Source organism: Panthera onca, chromosome D3, assembly GCF_046562875.1.
Source record: "Panthera onca isolate mPanOnc1 chromosome D3, mPanOnc1 haplotype 2, whole genome shotgun sequence".
Lineage (NCBI taxonomy): Eukaryota > Metazoa > Chordata > Mammalia > Carnivora > Felidae > Panthera > Panthera onca.
Genome location: NC_138350.1, coordinates 57,600,226 through 57,618,780, shown reverse-complemented (window position 1 = coordinate 57,618,780; position 18,555 = coordinate 57,600,226). Strand labels below are relative to the sequence as shown.

Genomic DNA, 18,555 nt, shown 5'->3' with positions numbered 1-18,555 from the left:
GGCAGAACATTTACAATATCCTACCCAGGAGGTGGCCCATGGGTAGAAATGAAGCCTGACTTGACTTCCCAGGGCCCACCCTATACTGGGTTGCAACATGTCCACATCGGTAGTCAGTGGAAGGGAAGGCCCAGCAGTCCTCAGGCCCAAGCTGCCACCACCCCCCGCCCCGACCCCCCCACCCCCCATGTTGCAGGGCAGGGCTCTGGGTACCTGTGAGGGTCTCCATGCCTGAGGGGACTCTGTATTCCTCCTTAGCCTTCCCGAGTCTGGCTTGCATTTGTCTCCTCTGGCCAGCTCAAGGCAACCTCCAGGCACAAGTCACAAAAACCAAACTGTAATTTTGGTGATTCTGCATAGGAGCTAAATGTTCTGATATTTGCGTTTAAAACTGGCATTACACAAAATAAAGATGGATGGTAGGATCTATGCTAATAATTTACAATTTATATTTGTTTTTATTTAAAACGACGTCAAACAGCAAATAAAACGTACCATGACAAGCCAAGAAAAAGAGAGGCTGTGGAAGAAAGGAAAAGCTTTATATTTTAGCGCTTTAACGATGCTTTTTCCCCTTGCTTTTTGAACTGCAAAATGATATCTCTCTTCCCAGAGCAGTATTGCTGCTGGGTTGGGGCACAATGGGCCCCAGCCCACAGGGTCTGCTGCTTCACCGTTTCCATGACCGACACGTGTGTTGGGTTTGGGGGCAGACAACATAAAAGCCGAGTTCTTTGGGGTGATGAGAACAAACAGTGGGGACTGATGAGGAACAGGAGCCAAGTGCGGGAGGGGGTGGGCAGGGACAGAGCTAAGAGCCACCGCCAGTGAACAAGACAAGAGTAGGCATTCCCACACTGCTCCCTGGCTCGGGGAGAAGTGAACCCGTCCGGTGAGCAGGGGAGCTGGGTATCAGCAGGCACTCACACATCCCAGAAGGAGCCTGAAAGGACTCTCAGCATTGAGGTTTGAACACCCACGCTGGAATTACATGTGGGGACTCAGCTGCTGGATAGAGAGCATACTGGCCATTCCTGTAGGCCACCACAGTATTCTCTGCCGCCCTAACCATCTCCCCCCCCGGGCCGTGGCACTACTCGAGGCGTCGGTCCAGCCCTTCTGAGGCATTTCTGGCTCACATGCTGGAAAGCAACATGGAGGATGACACTTACTGAGAGGCTACCATGCCGAAGGGACCGCACTAGTGTCCTCCTCTGTCTTGTTTATTCCCAGTCTCCAACCGAAATGAATTATTTTAAGATGTCTGTAATGTCACACCAGTACTACTGAAACATGCACACACACACACACACACACACACACACACACACTCCAGGGGAGCTCAGTCCTAAGTTAGAGTCTAGGGGGTCTGTGAGTAGGAAACTGGGTCCCTGCTCCCGCTTGAGAAACAAGCGCCTCTCTGTTTCTGTCTGCCACACACACACACGCCCGCACGCACGAGAGAGGAAAGAGAGAGCTCTCAAAGTAGTGCAAGGCCATGTGTGACAAAGGGAGCTGAGAGATAACCAGGGAAGTCTTATTGAAGAATAGGAGGGTTTACATTGCCAGGGAGAGGTGACAGAGAACTTTCCAGGTCCTTTAATTTCTCAGACAGCCCTGGGTCAGCTGCACTAGGGCCCAATGTGAAGCAGAGGGCTTGCGTGCCTGAGAAGGCAGATGGCGGAGGGCCCTACGTGATCCTGCAGGTGTGAGGGCTGTCCTGAGTAAAGCAGGGGTGACTTCACTAGTGGATGTCCCCAGGGCTCTCGCCAGCACTGGCTTTGACAATGAGGGACGGAGGGGCTCTGCTCCTGCCCCCAGACCTCCACACCAACTCTCAGGAAGATAGTTGCAGCAGAGGGGAAGCTGGGTGAAGATGGTCCCTACCTGGTCTGGTGGCAGAACATGTCTAAGAACCCCCTCGGTGGCCTCCTCTGTAGCCTGGTCTTGTTCTGGTGGGGTGTTCATTCCAGCCTTAGGGAGCCCCTTGCGGGGTGGGGAAGAGGGGACACACAGACAAGAAAATGGCCCTCACACAGGAACCAGCCCAGGTTGCACCAGGAAGATAAGGAAATTCATGTCTGGAACTGGGGGTTAATCCGGGCCATCTTCCCAGATACGGGAGGGATGCCCCTGTACTCTGGCCCACAAGGGGCTGCAGAGACCTGCGGACACCTGTGGACGCCTGTGAGAGGTAGAAGTGGCAGCCGGGAACCGAGAAGGGAAGGAGGGAATATAGGAAGGGGAGAGAGAGTCAAGAAAGAGCCAGGCTGGCCTGTCTGTCAATCTGTCTGCCTGCTCACTGGCCACAGGCCTCTCTTTCCACAAGAAGCCACGTTGGACAGACAGGTGAAGCCTTTGGACCAGCTCAATCATCGTATTTATTCTAATTGTATCGTAATCGTCCCCAAGGAGCCTGGTTCAAATGAGCTTGACATTATTAAAATTTTAATGCCCAGTTTTCATAGCTGAATGAATATTTAAAGGGTATGTCCCAGCTTAAGTTATGATGATGAAGAAATTAATGGAATGTCTTGTTTAATGCATGGATATGTGTTGATGCAAATAGTGGCAGAGATGGGGAGGGGGAGGGGAGGCAGAAAGAGGCAGAAGGAGCCACCAGCCTGCTCTCTGCTGCAGTAGGGACACAGAGGACCCCAAAACTTGGGCCAGGATCACTCGCTTCCCCTGATAGGACCCCGAGCTGGAAACAGAAACACAGTCAAAAGATTTAGCAATGTCCCCAAAGACTGACCCCAGAAGCCTGCAGGGTGCATTCAGGGAGCTGTTTCTGACCCAGGGAAGGCAGCCCTGGGTTGCCAAAGCCCCCCGTCAGGCACCCAGAGGCACAACCCAGGATGAAGGCCACAGAGGGACACAGGCACACACATGACACCTCAGCAAGAGAATCAACAAGGAGGGCACCTGCACCCCAGGTCCCACTAGCCCCCAGCCCCAGGCCCTTCTGGAAAGACAATACAGTGACTTAAAGGGATGGCTGGATAGAGGAGGCACAGATAGGGGAGAGGAAAGGCACCAAGAAGCGGGCTCTAGTGTCCTTGAAGCGTGGTGTTCACCTGTAAGGGATCGCCTGAGGCCATGTGGCCGACAGCTCCTGAGGCTGTGGCCGGCGTCCAAGCGTGCAAAGTTAGAAGAAGAACAAGGAGATGGCAGTCCCCCTCACACCATCTGACCCATCATCCTCTCTCGCTGTCCCCTTCCTCAGTGGCCATTTCCGCAGCCAGGCTGGCTCTGTCCACTTCCCCTCCTCAGGGAAGAACCAGGCCTTGGTGAGGCTGGACGGGGCTGGAGTCTGGAACAGGGAAGAGAGACACTGGCCGAGGGAAGAGATCTCCCTTGAGGCCCGAGGCGTCTGTGCAGAGCCTGCTCCAGCTGAGAAATCTTCCCAACTGAGCCTGACACTTTATTTCTGCTGAGAATTAAGAAAGCACCGGGCCGTATTTTATCTCTCCATCAAGGCTGGCACCTCTTCGACAGCCCCGCAAAGGCTGTCTGGATGCTGACCATCCCTAGATCATAATGAAACATGAAAAATCACCCCGGGAGCCACAGGTCCATGGGAACCGGTTCACTTCCGCTCCACGAGTCCGTATGGAGCACCCTGTGGGTGCCCAGCCTGTGGCTAAAGGCAGGTAGGAAACTGGATGAGAGCCTGGGTCCCTGCTGCCAGGAAGCCCACTGTCAAACTGGAGCCTAGCACTGAGTCATGGAGGAGGTAGGGAGGACTCGGGTGGGGCTAGGGGGCCTGGAGGGGCTGGAAATCAGGCCCAAGTCCATGAGCCTGGGGCAGAGTATTCTTGAATGCCTACATATACCAAGGACAGGGGGACAGGCTGGCTGCCTGAGGGTGGGGTGCCCCCTGAGGTGGAAGGCTCCATGCCCAGGCAGATTCCATTTGCCTTATTTAATTTATCTTGTTTACTTTAGGGCTATTCCAGGAAGGAGGGACATTGTAGAAAAGGGTTGGATGCTGAGTCCCAGAAGGTACCGGATGGGACACAAGGAGTCCCCTGGCCCCCTCCTGGGGCCCTTCCCCAATAGCCAGAAGCCTGCTGGGGCTTCTGCGCCCTTTGCTCAAGAATTGCAAAGGAGGCTGTTTAACGGGGCCCCAGGACCCCCTAAATGAAGCCAGGATCTTCATTATGTCTCTCTTCCTTCTCCCTGTGATTGGAGCTTTCTATAACATACAATTTCCTCTGCTGGCAGGGCTTACGTACTGAGCACCTTTTTTCCTCTCAACTCCAGAAGGCGTGCCAAGTGGGAACCTTGTGGCAAACAATGACATCCTGACCCCCTCTCAGTGGCCTGGCCCCCAGAGTCCTGTCTGGCCCCCCGCAGGCCACCTGTGTCTCATTTCCTCTGCTCCATGCCCTGCCTCCTGCCTCTCTGTCCTTCCTCGTGGTGGCTCTGCCCTTCCGCTGGCCTTGTCTTCACCTTGCTGAGTCACAGGCACCCACGCTCCCCCACCCACTTGTCTTGACGCAGCCACAACTCACTTCGAATCCTAGACCAGAAGGCCCGAGGAAGCTTGTGACTGGCTAGTCCGGCCTCCGCACACACACACAGGAGGGGAACTGGCAACACAAAGTCACCTGGCGCAGGATTGGAAGCCTAGACACAGCCCTGGCAGACTCGGGTTCCTGGGCTCATCTTGCCGTGGGGGCGGCCCTGCCTCAGCTTCTCCATCCATGAAGTGGGGGTATTAGTCCCTGCCCTGTCTGCCTGTCGGGGTTTGTACACGAAATAAAAATGCAGTAAGGGATAAGGGAGGTACTTGACAGGCGAAAGCACTGGAAAAGACATAAAGTAGGATTCCATTTGCGTGATTCCTTCCGTTTTTATTGTCTGAAATATCTTGGGGCCTCTGGGCTGGAGAGCCCACCCCGTGGCCTCCAGCAGCGGCGAGGATTAAAGACAGGCGCAGTAGCCGCCGATGCTTGGAGTTCAGAGACCCCTAGTGGCCTGAACAGAGCACTGAAGCGGATCCCCGTGAGAGATCCCTGCTCAGGGAGGCGTGGGGGGGGGGGGGGGGGGGGACAGGCGGTGTCCTGTTGTCCTCCTGGCCCCCTAAATACCACGGGAGATGGGTAGCTGTGCCCACCCCACACACCCCCCCAAGGGGACAGCCCTAGCCGCACACTTGAGTTCGGCTTCAGCTGGGAGCTGGGTGGCCCAGAGCCTCAGGGACCCCTGGCACCCACAGCCCACATTTGTGAGACGGCTCGGGGTAGCCAGAGAGCAGCTTGTTTCGGCAAAGCCAGCTGTCTCCAGCAAGATCATAATCTCTGGCCAGGGATGCGCTGTGAGGACACCTCAGGTTCTGATGTCACAGGCTAGCAAGAGCTGTTCAAAGCTGGGAGGGGGACATCACAGAGTGTCCAGTCCAGAGAAGCCTTCCCGAGACAATGGAGCCCTGGGGACTGCATAGGAAAGGGGAGATGGGTGGGGCTTTGCTGCCCGCGTGCAGCTGCATTGGGGAGCAGTGGTGTGGGTGTATGTGTTGGTGGGTGTGGTCCTTGCACCTGTGTACCTATGAACACCAGTTACCTTTGGGTGTGGGTGTATGCCCCCTCACCCCAGGCCTGCTCTGACACTGTCCCTTGTGCTCTGTTGCAGATGAACCGGCCGATCCAGGTGAAGCCAGCGGACAGCGAGAGCCGAGGAGGTAGTAGCTGCCTGCGCCAGCCCCCTTCACGTGAGGGCTCACTTGTCTCTGCCCCCCTCCCCCCACCCGACCCTTCCTCCCTCTCCCTGATGCAGTGATGCAGTGACTTCCTGCCACCGCCCACCCCCCACCCCCACCCCGAGCCCTAGGGATCTCATGGCTGGGAATTGGGACAGGGCTATGGAGCTCTGGGTGACTGGTGTGGGGAGAGAGTGAAGGAAAGTGAGGAGGTGACTGGGGTCTCCAGATGGGGTTCCTTCCTTCCTGTAAGTAAACGAGTAGCAGGTCCTGGGGTACTCTTCTGCCTCCTTTAGGAAATCCAAAGGGTGTGCCCACCTCCATGTCACCCAGGAAAGCCCCCTATGATGGAGCCTGAAAAGTTGAAAGGGTGCCAGGCTGGGCGAGAGGAAGTGGATTGTAGCCCTGCCCTGGGAAGGTTCAGACCACACTGGGAAAATCTGAGAAGGGCCGCCATGGAGGCTTGGGACCACTGAGGTCAAGATTCTGGAGACAGATCCAGGCAGACAGGGAGATGTCTGGAAAGGGACAGAATAGGAGGATACAGCCGCACCCCACAAGCATAGAGCTCCATTCCCCAGGGAGGCTCTGTCCCCTCCACTGCACACAGAGGCTCCACCAGGCCACGCTTCTGGCTCCCTCTGCCAAGCCCCTTCCCCCTGGGTTCTGTGCCGGGACAGGTCACATTCCTCTCAGCTTAGACAGGCACTGAGGAATTTCTCTCTCCTCTGTCCTAACTCCCTACAAAAAGTGTTTAGGAAATTAAGGGAAAAAGGTAAAATAGGCAAAAGATACTCGCAAATTCAGAGTCAAGATCCTCATCCTGAGAGAACTGTAGTGTGGCCACAGGTCCTGCCTGCCCCTGGGACCTGTGGTCCTTCCAGCTCAGGCTGCTGCCCTCTGGACCCTCACGAGACCCTGACCTGGCTGTAAGGCCTCTATGTCTGAATTGGGCCTCAAATCCCACCCCTACCTCCTAGAGCCCAGCTGGTGTCTTTGTGCTGCCCCGAGGGGCCCCCTGGCCCAGGGCACTGACACACCTCCCTGTGGTCTTCTGAGAGCTTCCCATCCTGAGAACCCTGAGAGTGGATGTGGGTCAGTTGAGATGTAAAAATGGCTCAGGGGTTAAGGGCCCAGGTAAGCAAAGCCCACCTGGTTTGTTCTATTCGCTCCTGCCCCTTTCCTGGCAGTCCAGTTACTTCGGTTTTCTGCACACACAGAGGCTCCTCAAATACCCAGTCCTAGGCATCCTTACCCTGGTGGTAAGGGTACTGTCCCATCTCACATAGGACTTCTCCTTGGTGGCACATCGTGGAACCAGGGGCCTCTCCTAAAGACTGTCTCCGGGAAGCAGGCCCAGCAGGCCCCAGGCCCCGGGTCACCCCGTCATGCAGTGACTCACCTGTAATACCCTGTTCGTGCAGCAGGGCCAGGATGTAGTGAAGAGCCCCTCTCCCTGGTGGGGAGAAACTCTGGTGTATAGGAAGGTAGCTCGAGCAGTAAGCGGCACCTGCAGTCCCAGAGAAGGGGCCCCGAAGTAAGTGGGGGACGCCAGAGACCTTGAGCAGATGGCACCTGAGCTGGCCTTGAAGGAGGGGAGTTTCCACCCCTGGAGAAGAAGTCAGGGTGGCATGAACAAGGCCCCACAGAGGGAGGCCCCTGAGGGGGCATAGGGGGCCCCTCGCGTGCAGAGCAGACAGCTCAGAGTCTGGCTGGTTTTCTCCAGAACCGGAGTGGGGTGTCAGAAGATGCTGTGCCCGGTGAGGCCGCGCTGAGCTCCAATGCAAACCCTTTCTCCTTCACTTGCCTTGGAGGCAATAGCTCTCTGACTCCAAGTTGCTAACCTCATCTCCTTTCTGCCATATATCTCCTGCCGCTGACACTTGCCCCAAACCAGATTAATCAGCTCTTTTATTCTTCCTGCGGTGGAAAGGGGGGAAAAAGAGCCAAACCTAAACATCTATCTATTAATTGCATATTCAATATTAAACAGTGAGATGATCCTGAGTCAGCACTATCACCAAGCTATTTAACAAAAAAAAAAAAAAAAAAAAGTCAGTTTAAAATAATTTAATATCCATTAAATACTTTTTCTGGTGGGAAGAGGATGGGGAAGAGGTGAATGTTAAAAAAGATGAAAGAAATGGGAGCAGAGAAGGGTGTGAAAGGCGGCTGAGGGAAGAGCAGGGTCTCAGGTGAGAGAGGCAGAGCCAGGCTGCATAAGGATCTCCTGGACCACCCCATGAGACATGAGAAACCACAGCTGGAGGGGGTCAAAGAAGAGAGCTCACTGTGGCCTGGAGCAGGCAGGGAGGGCTTCCTGGAGGGAATTGGACCGATAGGTATAGACTTGGTGGGAATAAGTGAGGGCACAAAGTGAAAATGGAGCCCTGAACACAAGACCAAGGGGTTGGACTTGTCTCCATGAGAAGCAGGGAACCCTGATCCTGGTGGGGGCACCAGGCAGAGAGAAGGCATCATAGCCATAATGCCCCTGTGCAGGGAGAGAGGTGTTGGCCCCTGCTATTGCCACCAAGAGCCAGGGCTCCAGTTAGGCAGGTAAGGAAAACCCAAAGAGAAAGAGCCTCCCCAGGAGCCATTTCTCTGCAAGGAGATTCCAGTTAACCCCACAGAGCTCTCTGGAGCAAGTTATATTTAAATTGAGTCACCCTCAAATCAGCAAACCAGACAGAGAGGAACCTGGGAGCCCCCGACCTGTCCTGGTCATCTCAGAGGCAGTGACTCTCCCTAAGGCATGCACTTGAGTTCCTCTGCCTCCCAGCAGGCAGGTGTATCTGCCCAGTGAGCTGGTTCATGGTCAGCATCTGAATTGGGTCTCACGGCTGCAGGGGCCCTTCAGCCACTGGGTTTCACTCTCAGTATCTGGATTAGCACCCACAATGTGCTGCCCTGTAGCTCTAACCTCCTCCCCATCCTCCCTGGTCCCAGCCCAGGGGAGCACCAAGGCCAGAAGACAGGACAGCCCCCTACCCCAGGCAAATGAGGCTCCTGTAGCCAGGTATGGGCACCCCTTTGAGTCAGTCAGGCTCTGAGCACCCTGGCCTTGGTCAGAAAACATGTTCGGGGGCCCCCTGGGCTGGACTGGAGGAGGCTGGGGCTGGGGAGTGTGCCCACCTCCCTCAAAGGGCCCAAGAGGGAAGAAGTGGCTGAAGTCTGGATTAGGTGTAGCTGATATTGGCCTGATCCCACCACACCCCACCACTGCCAGACACACACCGTCACCAGGAACCACCCCTATGTTTTCTCAGCAACCATCAACAGGTCAGAAGTTTCAGTTACTGTGGGCCTTATCCGTGCTGTGTTTGGAAGAATTCCGGGAGGCAGTCACACATGCTGCACCCCTGCCCCGCCCTGACATGCCATATACCCACACTGACAAAGGCACCCACACAGACCCACACACATGGAAAATAAATGTCCCCACTGGGAACAGAGTGGCTGGGGGTGAAGCAAAGACTGGGGCCACTTGATTTTATCTCAACATGAGGTGACAGAAAAAAACAACAACATGGGGCGCTGATGAGCTGGAGAAGTTAGGAGTCAAGATGGCTTGGTAGGAAGTCCCAGGAAAGAAGGTATTGGGGTTGCCAAGGGGCCACCCACCCCTCGGAAGGGGTAGGTGTGGCACTGGGGAGTCCCTCCAGAGGGAAAAGTGAGCAAGGCTGAAAACTGTGTTCTAGGGCCTGCCACCACGGCACTCACCCCTCTGCAGGGCCTGGAACTGGAGACCACATACACACACACACACACACACACACACACACACTCCAGAGGACTCAGGCTTTGGCTGGGACATGTGAAGCCCCAGCTGGGGGAGAGAGGTCACAGCTCATGATGGGGACTGCTGCGGGGCTTCCAAGTCCCCTCCCTGTCCAGGAAGGCCTGAGGAGGCTCAGAGAAGAGGGGCCACAGGGGCAGCTGTGACTGAATCCAAGCAGGGAGACTGACGGAGGCCTGATGATGGCGGAGGGTGGATGTGGTCAGGAGGACTGAGCTCCCTGTACAAAGTCCTATTGTCCCCCCACTGGCTGCAGGGCCTGGGGGAGGCTCGGGACAGATTGAGGGGGGTGGCCCTGAGCTCCAGCCCTGGAGGGGCACTTGCAGTAAGCCACCATCTAGGGAGCACTTACGGAAGCTTCTAGAGGGTGAAGGAGCTTCTTTTAGGTACCCCCCCACCCTGCCCCGCAAGTCTTTCAGAATTGCCTGGGTTGAAGGACTCCACAGCAGGTTCCCTTTCCTCCCTCTGCTTTTCCAGAACTGGGAGCCCACACACACGTGCTTCCCTCCCCAGCCCCCTCTTTCCCTCCTGTATCAGTCGTGGGGTTGGGGGGAAGCCCGGCAGGACTAGGAGGGCGCAGGAGGGCTGGGGGCAGGTGTGACAGCCTGGGAGTCATTCCATGTGCACTCAGTCCCCGAGGCAGGTGCGGGTCAGTCAGTCAGCCACGTCCTGCAGCCCATCACTGCTCCCCCGTTCATTTAATGGCATCTTTGGGGCCTCTATGCCCCCCTCACTGTGGCCGGCACTCATGTGGCAGTGGAGTCCCGCCGGGCTGGCTAATGAGGTTGGACACAATGCATGTGAACGCAGCTCTGAGGCCCTCCCCAAGGCCACGTTCCCCACCAGAAAACCGTGGCTGATTCAGTCCCCCCAGCCCTTCCACCATCTGTAGCCCCATCGGTTCCTGCGGCTTTTTAAATCCTATTAAGTTCCTCATTTCTCCTCCGAGCATTATTTTATTTCTAAACAGACGCAGACAACGTGCTAAGGGAGGCCAGGGAGACCAGCTGAGGGGCATGGGCAGCTCCCTGCTGCTGCCAGGTCCCGGGGCCCCAGGAGACCCATGGCCACACTGTCAACCTCCCCAGGCTGGGTGCCTCACTTCCAGACTTTTCTAGCTCTTCAGTCCCATACTCTAGGTAGGCAATTTAGTGAGCGTTTAGAGGAAATAGATGTGCAGGCTGGTCCCGCCGTATGAAAATTCAATAGAAGTTTCAATTTTCTCATCTTAGATGCCAACAACTGTCTCACTGACAAAAGCTTCTGGGTAGACAGAAATCCCTCAGGATTCTGTTAGGAACCCTCGGCCCACACGGGATGGAGTACACAAAAACATAAAGCTAAAGGGTGGTGGCGGGAGGGAGGGGTGGGCAGAGTACAATGAAGATTAATCTGAAATTATACCAAGACAGTAGGAAACAAGGTTTATAAAAAGAAACCGATTACTCTAGACAGCCTCCCCCTGGAGATGCAGTGCAGCAGGGGAGAGGGGGAAAGTGTGAGGAAAGGCTTGAAGACCAGTGTGAACTCCCTGTGGGGACCTCCTGGGTGAGGCTCCCCTAGGGGTGGGGTAGGGTGGGCAGAGCCTGAAGCCAAAGCACAGTGTCACTAGGACAGTCAAGTCCCACAGGCTGAGCCTTTCCACCTCTGTCCCTGTCTCTCCCCTTTGAGGCATCAGAGCCTCCCCCGGGTCAAGCACGTTCTGACCTCTACTTTGGGGCTCTGGGTTTGTATCCTGCCTGAAAGACCCCAGAATGAGCAAAGCTGACCCTAGCCCAGCCCAGGGGGTGCAATCCTGGGCTGAGAAGGGGTCCGGCAACTGCTGCCCCAAAGCAGACTTCTAAAAGAAAAGCGATCTGTACCTCAGAGCAGAAAAGGCTCTACCCTCACCAGGCCCCATAGAAGGGGCTGTGTCTCCCCACAGAAGGCCCGAAAGCTGGGCAGCGTGTGTACTCCATTGTGGGCCCGTGATGCCTGTGTGTGATTGTGTATGTGTTGGGGGAGTGCATTTCCTTCTTTTGCACACCCCCCCCACCGGACCCTACAGACCCCTTAGCTCATGGGGACAGTGACATCCTCCTCCTCCCTTCCCACAGCCATGTCTGGGCCCAGAGATGGGCAAGGGGTGGTGGTGAACCTTTAGCTGGGGAATGGCTAACTTCCCTGTTGGACAGGGAACCCCGAGGCCTGGAGAGGCCCCTGGAGCCATATGTCCACCCTCCCCCATGAGTCTGCCTCTCACCCTGCCCCTCCTGTTTTTAAAAACTGTCAAGAAGAAAAGCAACTCCACAGTCCATTTGGGCCTCCTTCTCCGGAGCTCGGAAACCCTGTTTCCCCATCCCCACCAGAATGTCTCAAGCTATAGATTGTAATGATTTCCCTTAAACCCCAGCCCTAAAGCCAAGGTCCCGGCTGATCTTTCATGTACCTGAATTCTTGATTTATTTTGGACTGATCTTGAAGAAAAGCCATTGTAGCTTTCAGCTCAGGAAGTTTGAGTCAGACATAAGACAGCAGGGCCCAGACAGTTGCAGTGTTTAGGGAGCAGCCTGGGTAGGGGTCACTGTCGCCCTGCCTGGCCCTGTGATGTGCCTTTGGGAAGGGCTAAAGGATTAGACACCTCAGAGCCAAGCCAAGTGGCCCACCAAGGGCTTGGATTCTTTATGGGCAGGAAGTTCTACCACGTGTCTGACCACCATCCTTCCGATTTTTGGTAAAGCATTTCCAACTGTTAGGTTCCCTAGATCATCGTGCAAGGTCTCCCTGACCCGGGATCTTATTCTTCATAATTCCTGTTCCTTAAGAATCTTCGACTCCTTTCTTTCCCAAGCCCCTTAAAAAGAAAGAAATTTTAAAACTCCAGGAAGCTTCTCTAGTTTACACAACTGAACCCAAACAGCAGCTTCGGGGAAGACAGGTCTTTCTGCTTGGGGAAGGAGGTGGCTGGTGAGAAGGGTCCCTAGTGAGGCCCCCACAAAGGCTCCAGCAGGCAGGCACGCATTATAAATACCTCAGTAACTCCTGCCATAGGTGTGAAATTATAATTAACTGCAAACCTGCTGAGTTTCAACGGACTTTAGATTTTCAGCTGGGGAAAGGGGTGTTGATTGATCTGCATTTTGTTTTCGAGGGTTTTTTTTAATCCATTCGGCAAGTTAAGTTGAGACTCGCGGCTCCTCGCCAAATTCCCTCTGGCCCCGGCTAATTTAGCAAAGGATTGTTTCAGAGGAAATGGGATATTAATCATTGCAAATGGGCTCCTGGATGATATTTAGAAGCTGCCGCATGTGTGCCCAGGCTGAAGGGGCTGATGACAGAAATTGGAATGGAATGACAGAGAGAGGGGACCGTGGGCCTCTGTCTCCCACCCAGTCGCCACTCTCGTGGCCTCCTGTGGCAGGCACTGTGTGGGCATACGGGAGGAAGACCCCTACTTCTGCAGGAGATGGGTAAGATGAGAGAAAGAGAATGTTACAAGCAGCCCTTCCTGGTCCAGGTGATCCTCAGCACTGCACTGAGTCAGCCCTGGCATGGCCGAGACATATCCAGTGCCCACCTGGCCCCTGGCACACTCGGGCAGCCTTAACAACACAAGAGTGGGATGGGGCAGGGAGAGGTAGCATGGATCAGAGAGATCAGAACCAGTAACGCCTGCTTGGGCTTCAGAGGCGAGGGGATTTGAGCAAGGAAGGGCAAAACTTCCAGATGGGAAAATAACCTGAGCCAAGGCAGGTTTGGAAGATGCCGAGAGGCCAGAATGAGGGGTCCTCCTTGGGGGGAGGATGAGATATGGAAGCATTGATTCCAAGGTGCTTTAAATGCATTTCGGCCCAGGGACGCCATCTAAAGCTCTGGGGCAGGGATGTTCCACCAGCTGTGGGACGGGAGCCAGAGCAGGGAGACGAGCAGCACAGTCCCGGGCACCATACCCGGGTACTCTGACTCCACATGTCCTGCCCTTCCCACAGTGATGCCTCGCGACCCCCTTTTGTAGAGGGGATGATGACACCCCCTTGGATCTGCCATAGGTGGGGTGCAGTTGGCAAACTGTGGAATCTTCCCTGATGACGATAGCTGCAATTATTTTATTCTTAGGGTCCGGTCCATGGGGAATGAGAGGAGGTGACAGTTGGGGCGGGGGGTGGTGAAGACCTTTGACAGGCGTGATTAACAAAGTGCAAATAAAAATCATACTGCCTAGGGCCTGAGCGGCACTGAGCATGTGGATTACCACACTGGGGCGAGAACAAGGAAGGCTTCCTGGAGCAGGTGATTATTGGGATAACAGGTTTACCAAGAGGTAGCATCTAGGGTGAAGTGTCACAGGCAAAGAAATGCAAACCAAGACAAGCAAGGCAAATATGTGGCATCTGAGATCTTTTAAAAATAATATAAGAACAACTAGCAGTGCCTGACTGGCTCAGTCAGTAGAGCATAGGACTCTTGATCTTGGTGTCAGGAGTTCAAGCCCCACGTGGGGCATAGAGATTAATTTTAAAAAAATTTAAAAAGATAGAGTTTAAAAATAAAATAGAAGAACTGGTTTGGCTGGACAGGAGTGTCCACTTTCTGGAAGAATCAGATTTGGCACATTGTGGGTCTCCTTGCTCCTCACATTCCAGGGCACGAACATTTATGCTCGTGCACACAGTGTCTGAGTCAAAGACGGGATCCTGTCCCTTCTCACCCTTCAGTCTGAGTTCACCAGGCCTGTCCCGGAGTGTCGTTTCTCTGTGTTGTCAGTCTGCTCGGTCTTCCTGATCAGACGTGCTCTGCCTTCTGGGAGAGAGGTCGCTCCTTCCCCACCCAGCCCAGCCCAGCACACATGGGAACCAGGCACGCAGCACCTCCACTTTATGGAGGGGAAAATGAGGGCTCAGAGAGGAGAGGTAGGTATCCACGCAGGCAGTAACCAGCCTTTACACCTCAGCCTTTCCTGGCCGGCCTCTATGACTTGCTGCCTTCTTGCGGGTCTGTGCTGGGGTGCTGGCACCCACAGCAAGCTCTCCCTGTGTCAGTGCCACCCATCAGATGCACAGAGAGTGAGGAGGGACCACAGCCTTTAGGATGGGCTCTCCAGCATTTCACTCCCCTCACCGAGGCCCTCTGGGGGGACTTAGGGCGGGTTTGACCTGGGTGCAAGCCTAGTCAGAAGGAACATGAGCCTGTCTGTGGCACGTCGAGCCTGGAGGCTCAGCTGAGAAGGGCAGGTGGAGAAACTCCATAACTGCCCGGCAGAGAAGAGCCCAGCTGGGCACTCAGGGCCTTGTCTGTCTGGGCCTGGTGAGGAGAAAGGCTTAGTGGAAGCTGACTTCAGCAAGGACCAGCCAGTGCAGGTTTTCTTTTTGACAGACCCATGATCCCCCCATCACGATGTCACATCACAACACTGGGTAACTGTCCCAACTGTCTTAAGAGGTCTAAGGCTGGACATAAATGGCCAATTGCTGAGAAGAGATGGTCTCTGCCCCTGGAGAGCTGACCATGAAAGACAGATGTTTCGGGGGCCCAGGAAGACACCTTCAAGGCTTTGCTGAGCTACAGGCCCTAGAGAAGCTCTCAGTCTGGTGGGGAGATCAGTTCATGGCCTCATAGGCACCAGATGAGCAGTGGAGACAGTGAGCCTTAGCTGGCAGAGGTGAGAGCTGGGCAAGGCGGAGCAGTCAGGGCAGGCTTTCTGGAGAAGGCTCTCTGTTGCACAGGATTAAGGCTGACAAGGAATGGAGGCCCCATGGCCTAGAGCCTATCCAGGAAAAATGAGGAAACCAGTTGGCCTGAGGGGAGGGTTTCAAGGAATGCCCTGCTAAAGAATTGGGGGTTTTCTGGAAGATGATAGGGAATCTGGAAGAGGTTGGTGATTGATGGGAGCTGGACCTGGGAAGACTGGCCACCCACACAGAAGACTGGACAGGGTGTCAAGGGGACCAAGGACAGATGGATGGATGTGCCGGGGGTGAGGGGATGGGCAGGGGGCAATGGGAGTTAAACTGTAAGTTCAAGAGCCCTATTGTCGCCATGACACCTAAGCCCCAAAGCTGTCCCTGCCCTGCCCAGTACCTGATGCCTTTAGACCTCCAAGTACACATCTACTTTCAGACACACACCCTCTCTTGGATGGTCCTCTCCGACCCTTCTCAGCTGCCCAGCTCCACGTGGTCAGAGCCCTCATCAGGGTCCATCCTGCTGGCATCCTTCTTCCAGCTGTTCCTCACTGGTCTTCCTGGCTCAGAGCCCCTTTCTGGCCCTCTGCCTGAGCCATAGCGCCAGGCAGCGGATGTTAGTTTCTCATCTCTCTGCGGAGATGGTGTCTTCTTTGGGGGCAGGTGTGTCTGGCTGTCCACAGAGTCTGGCTGGGCACCAGCCTCCGGCAGGCCGCCCTCAGCGGTGGCACCACGAGGCCAGGCTCACACTCATGTCTCTAAGAAGAATCTTCTCCACCACGCTGACTCTCTGCTGGCCTAAAAGCAGCCCCCTCTTGGGTCTCCCCACCCCCGCAGCCCCTCCAGAGTCGGGCCCACAGGCAGGGGGCCGAGGTGGGCAGTGGGGCGGGTGCCACTGACATTGGCATTCTCCTTGCAGCGCATCTTAATAATTTAATGGCTATTAGCAGGGCCTCCATGGTGGTGGGGGAGGGGGCGCAGGGGGAAGATTTATAGAGAGAATTCACTCCAGGTTGGGGTTTTGTCTTCCTCTGTTTTCCTGGCATTTATCATGCATGTTTTAATTTGGATCGGAGAGTTGCTACCATCTGGCCATTATCGCAAAGAAATATTCATTTTCACTGAGTGACACAGGCTCCATTCATCACAGAGTGCGCTGATTGCCCCGCGAGTGTGGGGCTGAGCTTTCTCCTTCATTTGAAATGAACCTTGAGCTATGAGCAGGTCTCGTTTGTAGGGAGCAGAGGCATGGGGCCAGTGGCTGCCCTGACGCCCCCCCACCCCCACCCCGGCTAGGTGGGTAGGGAGCGTTTTGGGGAAAGGCCAGGGTGGGAGTGGGAGAAACAAGCCGTCTTCTGCCACCAAACCCCTTCCACCTGCCCTCACCTCTCCTGGGTTGGGGTACTGGTGCCCCCCATAGTCTCCTCCCATGTTTCTGGCAGCCAGTCCCCCCACCGTGTCCAGGGCAGTCCCCAGGCCAGGAGACAGAGATGGCAAAGGTGGCCCCTCTGCCTGGTCCCTGAGCCCTGGGCATCTGATAAATGTGCTGATGTGGGCCTGCCAAGGGTGGATTTGCCTCAGCAACCTTGGTCTCACAGAGTAGCATTCTGGTAGTGTCATTTCAGGTCAGGGCTGTGTGGGGGACAGAAGGGCTCCTCGTTCTCCTCTCGTCACGTTATGGTGGCACCATCAGGGCTGGGCCTGTGAGAAGAGACGTGTCTGCCTCCAATTGGGACGTTTCCAGAGTGTCACCCTTGTACCCACCCTTGTTGCTCACTGCAACACGCCATCAGGGGCTGCTGATGTCAGCGAGGGGCATGGAACCAAAGGCATCCCGGGGGGGCATAATGGAGCATCCCTCACCGGGTGGAGCCCCACCTCATACCCCCTTAATAAGCAGGCAGCCACATCTGCAATAGAGAGAAAGGAGGAGAAAATATCTTCTCAACCATTTTAAATAGTGAGTCAGGGCACCTACAATTTATAGGGCCCTTCTGTGTTTCCTGCCCCCATCGGGATTCAGATTCACAGTATGAAGACATCAGCTGAGCAGTGCCCCTCAGCCCCAGCATTAGACACCCACAGGAGGGGAGCGAATTAAAACCAGAATCAGCTTCACGGGGGAGATACTTGCTTTGCCAAAAAGGTAAAATCAGACAGCGGGGCCAGTTTTCATCTTTAGAGGTTCCACTTTCCGAGATCTTGGCACGAACCCAGGGGCCAACTGGCTTTCCATGATCTCTGTACTGGAAACTGTGGCCAGACGTCGAGGCCCTGACCCCCCTCTAGGACCCAACCCAGGTTTAGCCAAGACCCAGGGGACTGTGCTGAGGTAACAGGAATCCAAAGGGAGGCCTCTGCAAGCTTTACTGTCCCTTCCCCATCAGAGAAAGGAGCCACAGGCCTTGTGTGCTCTACACACCCCATACATCATGGGTAAGCCAGCATGACTTTTGACCTCAGGCGGCTTACAGTCTGGCTGGGATGCAGGTGAAACCAATGAAGCCATTAGGAAGCAGGAAAAGACCTTGAATCAAAGCACTAAGTTCACCACAAGTGAGGGCCCTAAGGTGTAGTACAGGAACCCAACTGACCTCAGCCACCCCCTGCATGGGCCAAGTCCTTGCACTGGGTCACTTCTCCCCACTCAGTGTCTGAGGTATTATTACTCCATTGTATAGATGAAGCACTGAGACCCAGAGCTTAACTTACTGGGGTCACTAGCTGGTAGGTGCATCTGCAAAGAAACTCAGGCCCTTCTGATTCTGACCACCAAGCTCTGTATCTGGAAAAACCATGGACGACTTTGAGTAGCAAGTGGCATTTCAGTTGGATAGGATGGGAGTAGCGACATCCTAGGAAGGGGGACCTACCTGCCCGCCGGTCCTCACCATCTGGTTTTCCATCCTGGCACTTGTTGAACTAAATGAACTGTCCTCCACCCTACGGGCTCCTCCTCCCTGTGGAAGCCTGGGCTGAGGTCTCCACCTCCTTCTGGAATGCAGGGACTTTGGCTAAGCTCCGAGAAGGTCCTCTCCCCTTCCCCCCGCAAGAATGCGAAGCGGGCACCCCCTCCCCTCCCTTGGAACTCATTCCGTGACACCAGCAGCTCTGAAACATCTGCTCCTCCATCCCGGACCCGCAATTTGAATAAATTACCCCGACGTGGCGGCAGCCTGTTATTAATGGCTTGAGTTTTATAAGATGCTTTAGTTCAATAACACTGTAGCCCGACGCTGCGCTTCTCCCAGATATTTTTATATTTTGCCTCTTCCCCGCCTCCTTCCTCCCTCCATCCTCTGGCTGCCTCCAGGGCTCCAGTCCTGGCTACAACCCCACCACCCCCCTCCTCGGGCACCCCGCTGGGTCGTACCCAGGAACTGGGGACAACC

At 55.1% G+C, this 18,555-nt stretch overlaps 1 protein-coding gene across 50 annotated transcripts in view; it reads left to right on the top strand.

Moving 5' to 3' along the window:
* CELF4 (CUGBP Elav-like family member 4) overlaps nucleotides 1-18,555 on the top strand; it is a 299,755-nt gene that overhangs the window by 219,550 nt on the left and 61,650 nt on the right. For 27 of the 50 annotated variants that reach the window (XM_060613671.3, XM_060613704.3, XM_060613688.3 and 24 more), the window contains exon 3: nucleotides 5,638-5,716. In XM_060613671.3, the coding sequence (XP_060469654.1) occupies nucleotides 5,638-5,716 (79 nt within the window). The remainder of the gene's footprint in view (nucleotides 1-5,637; nucleotides 5,717-18,555) is intronic. The other 23 variants (XM_060613695.3, XM_060613670.3, XM_060613711.3 and 20 more) reach the window with 1 other exon arrangement.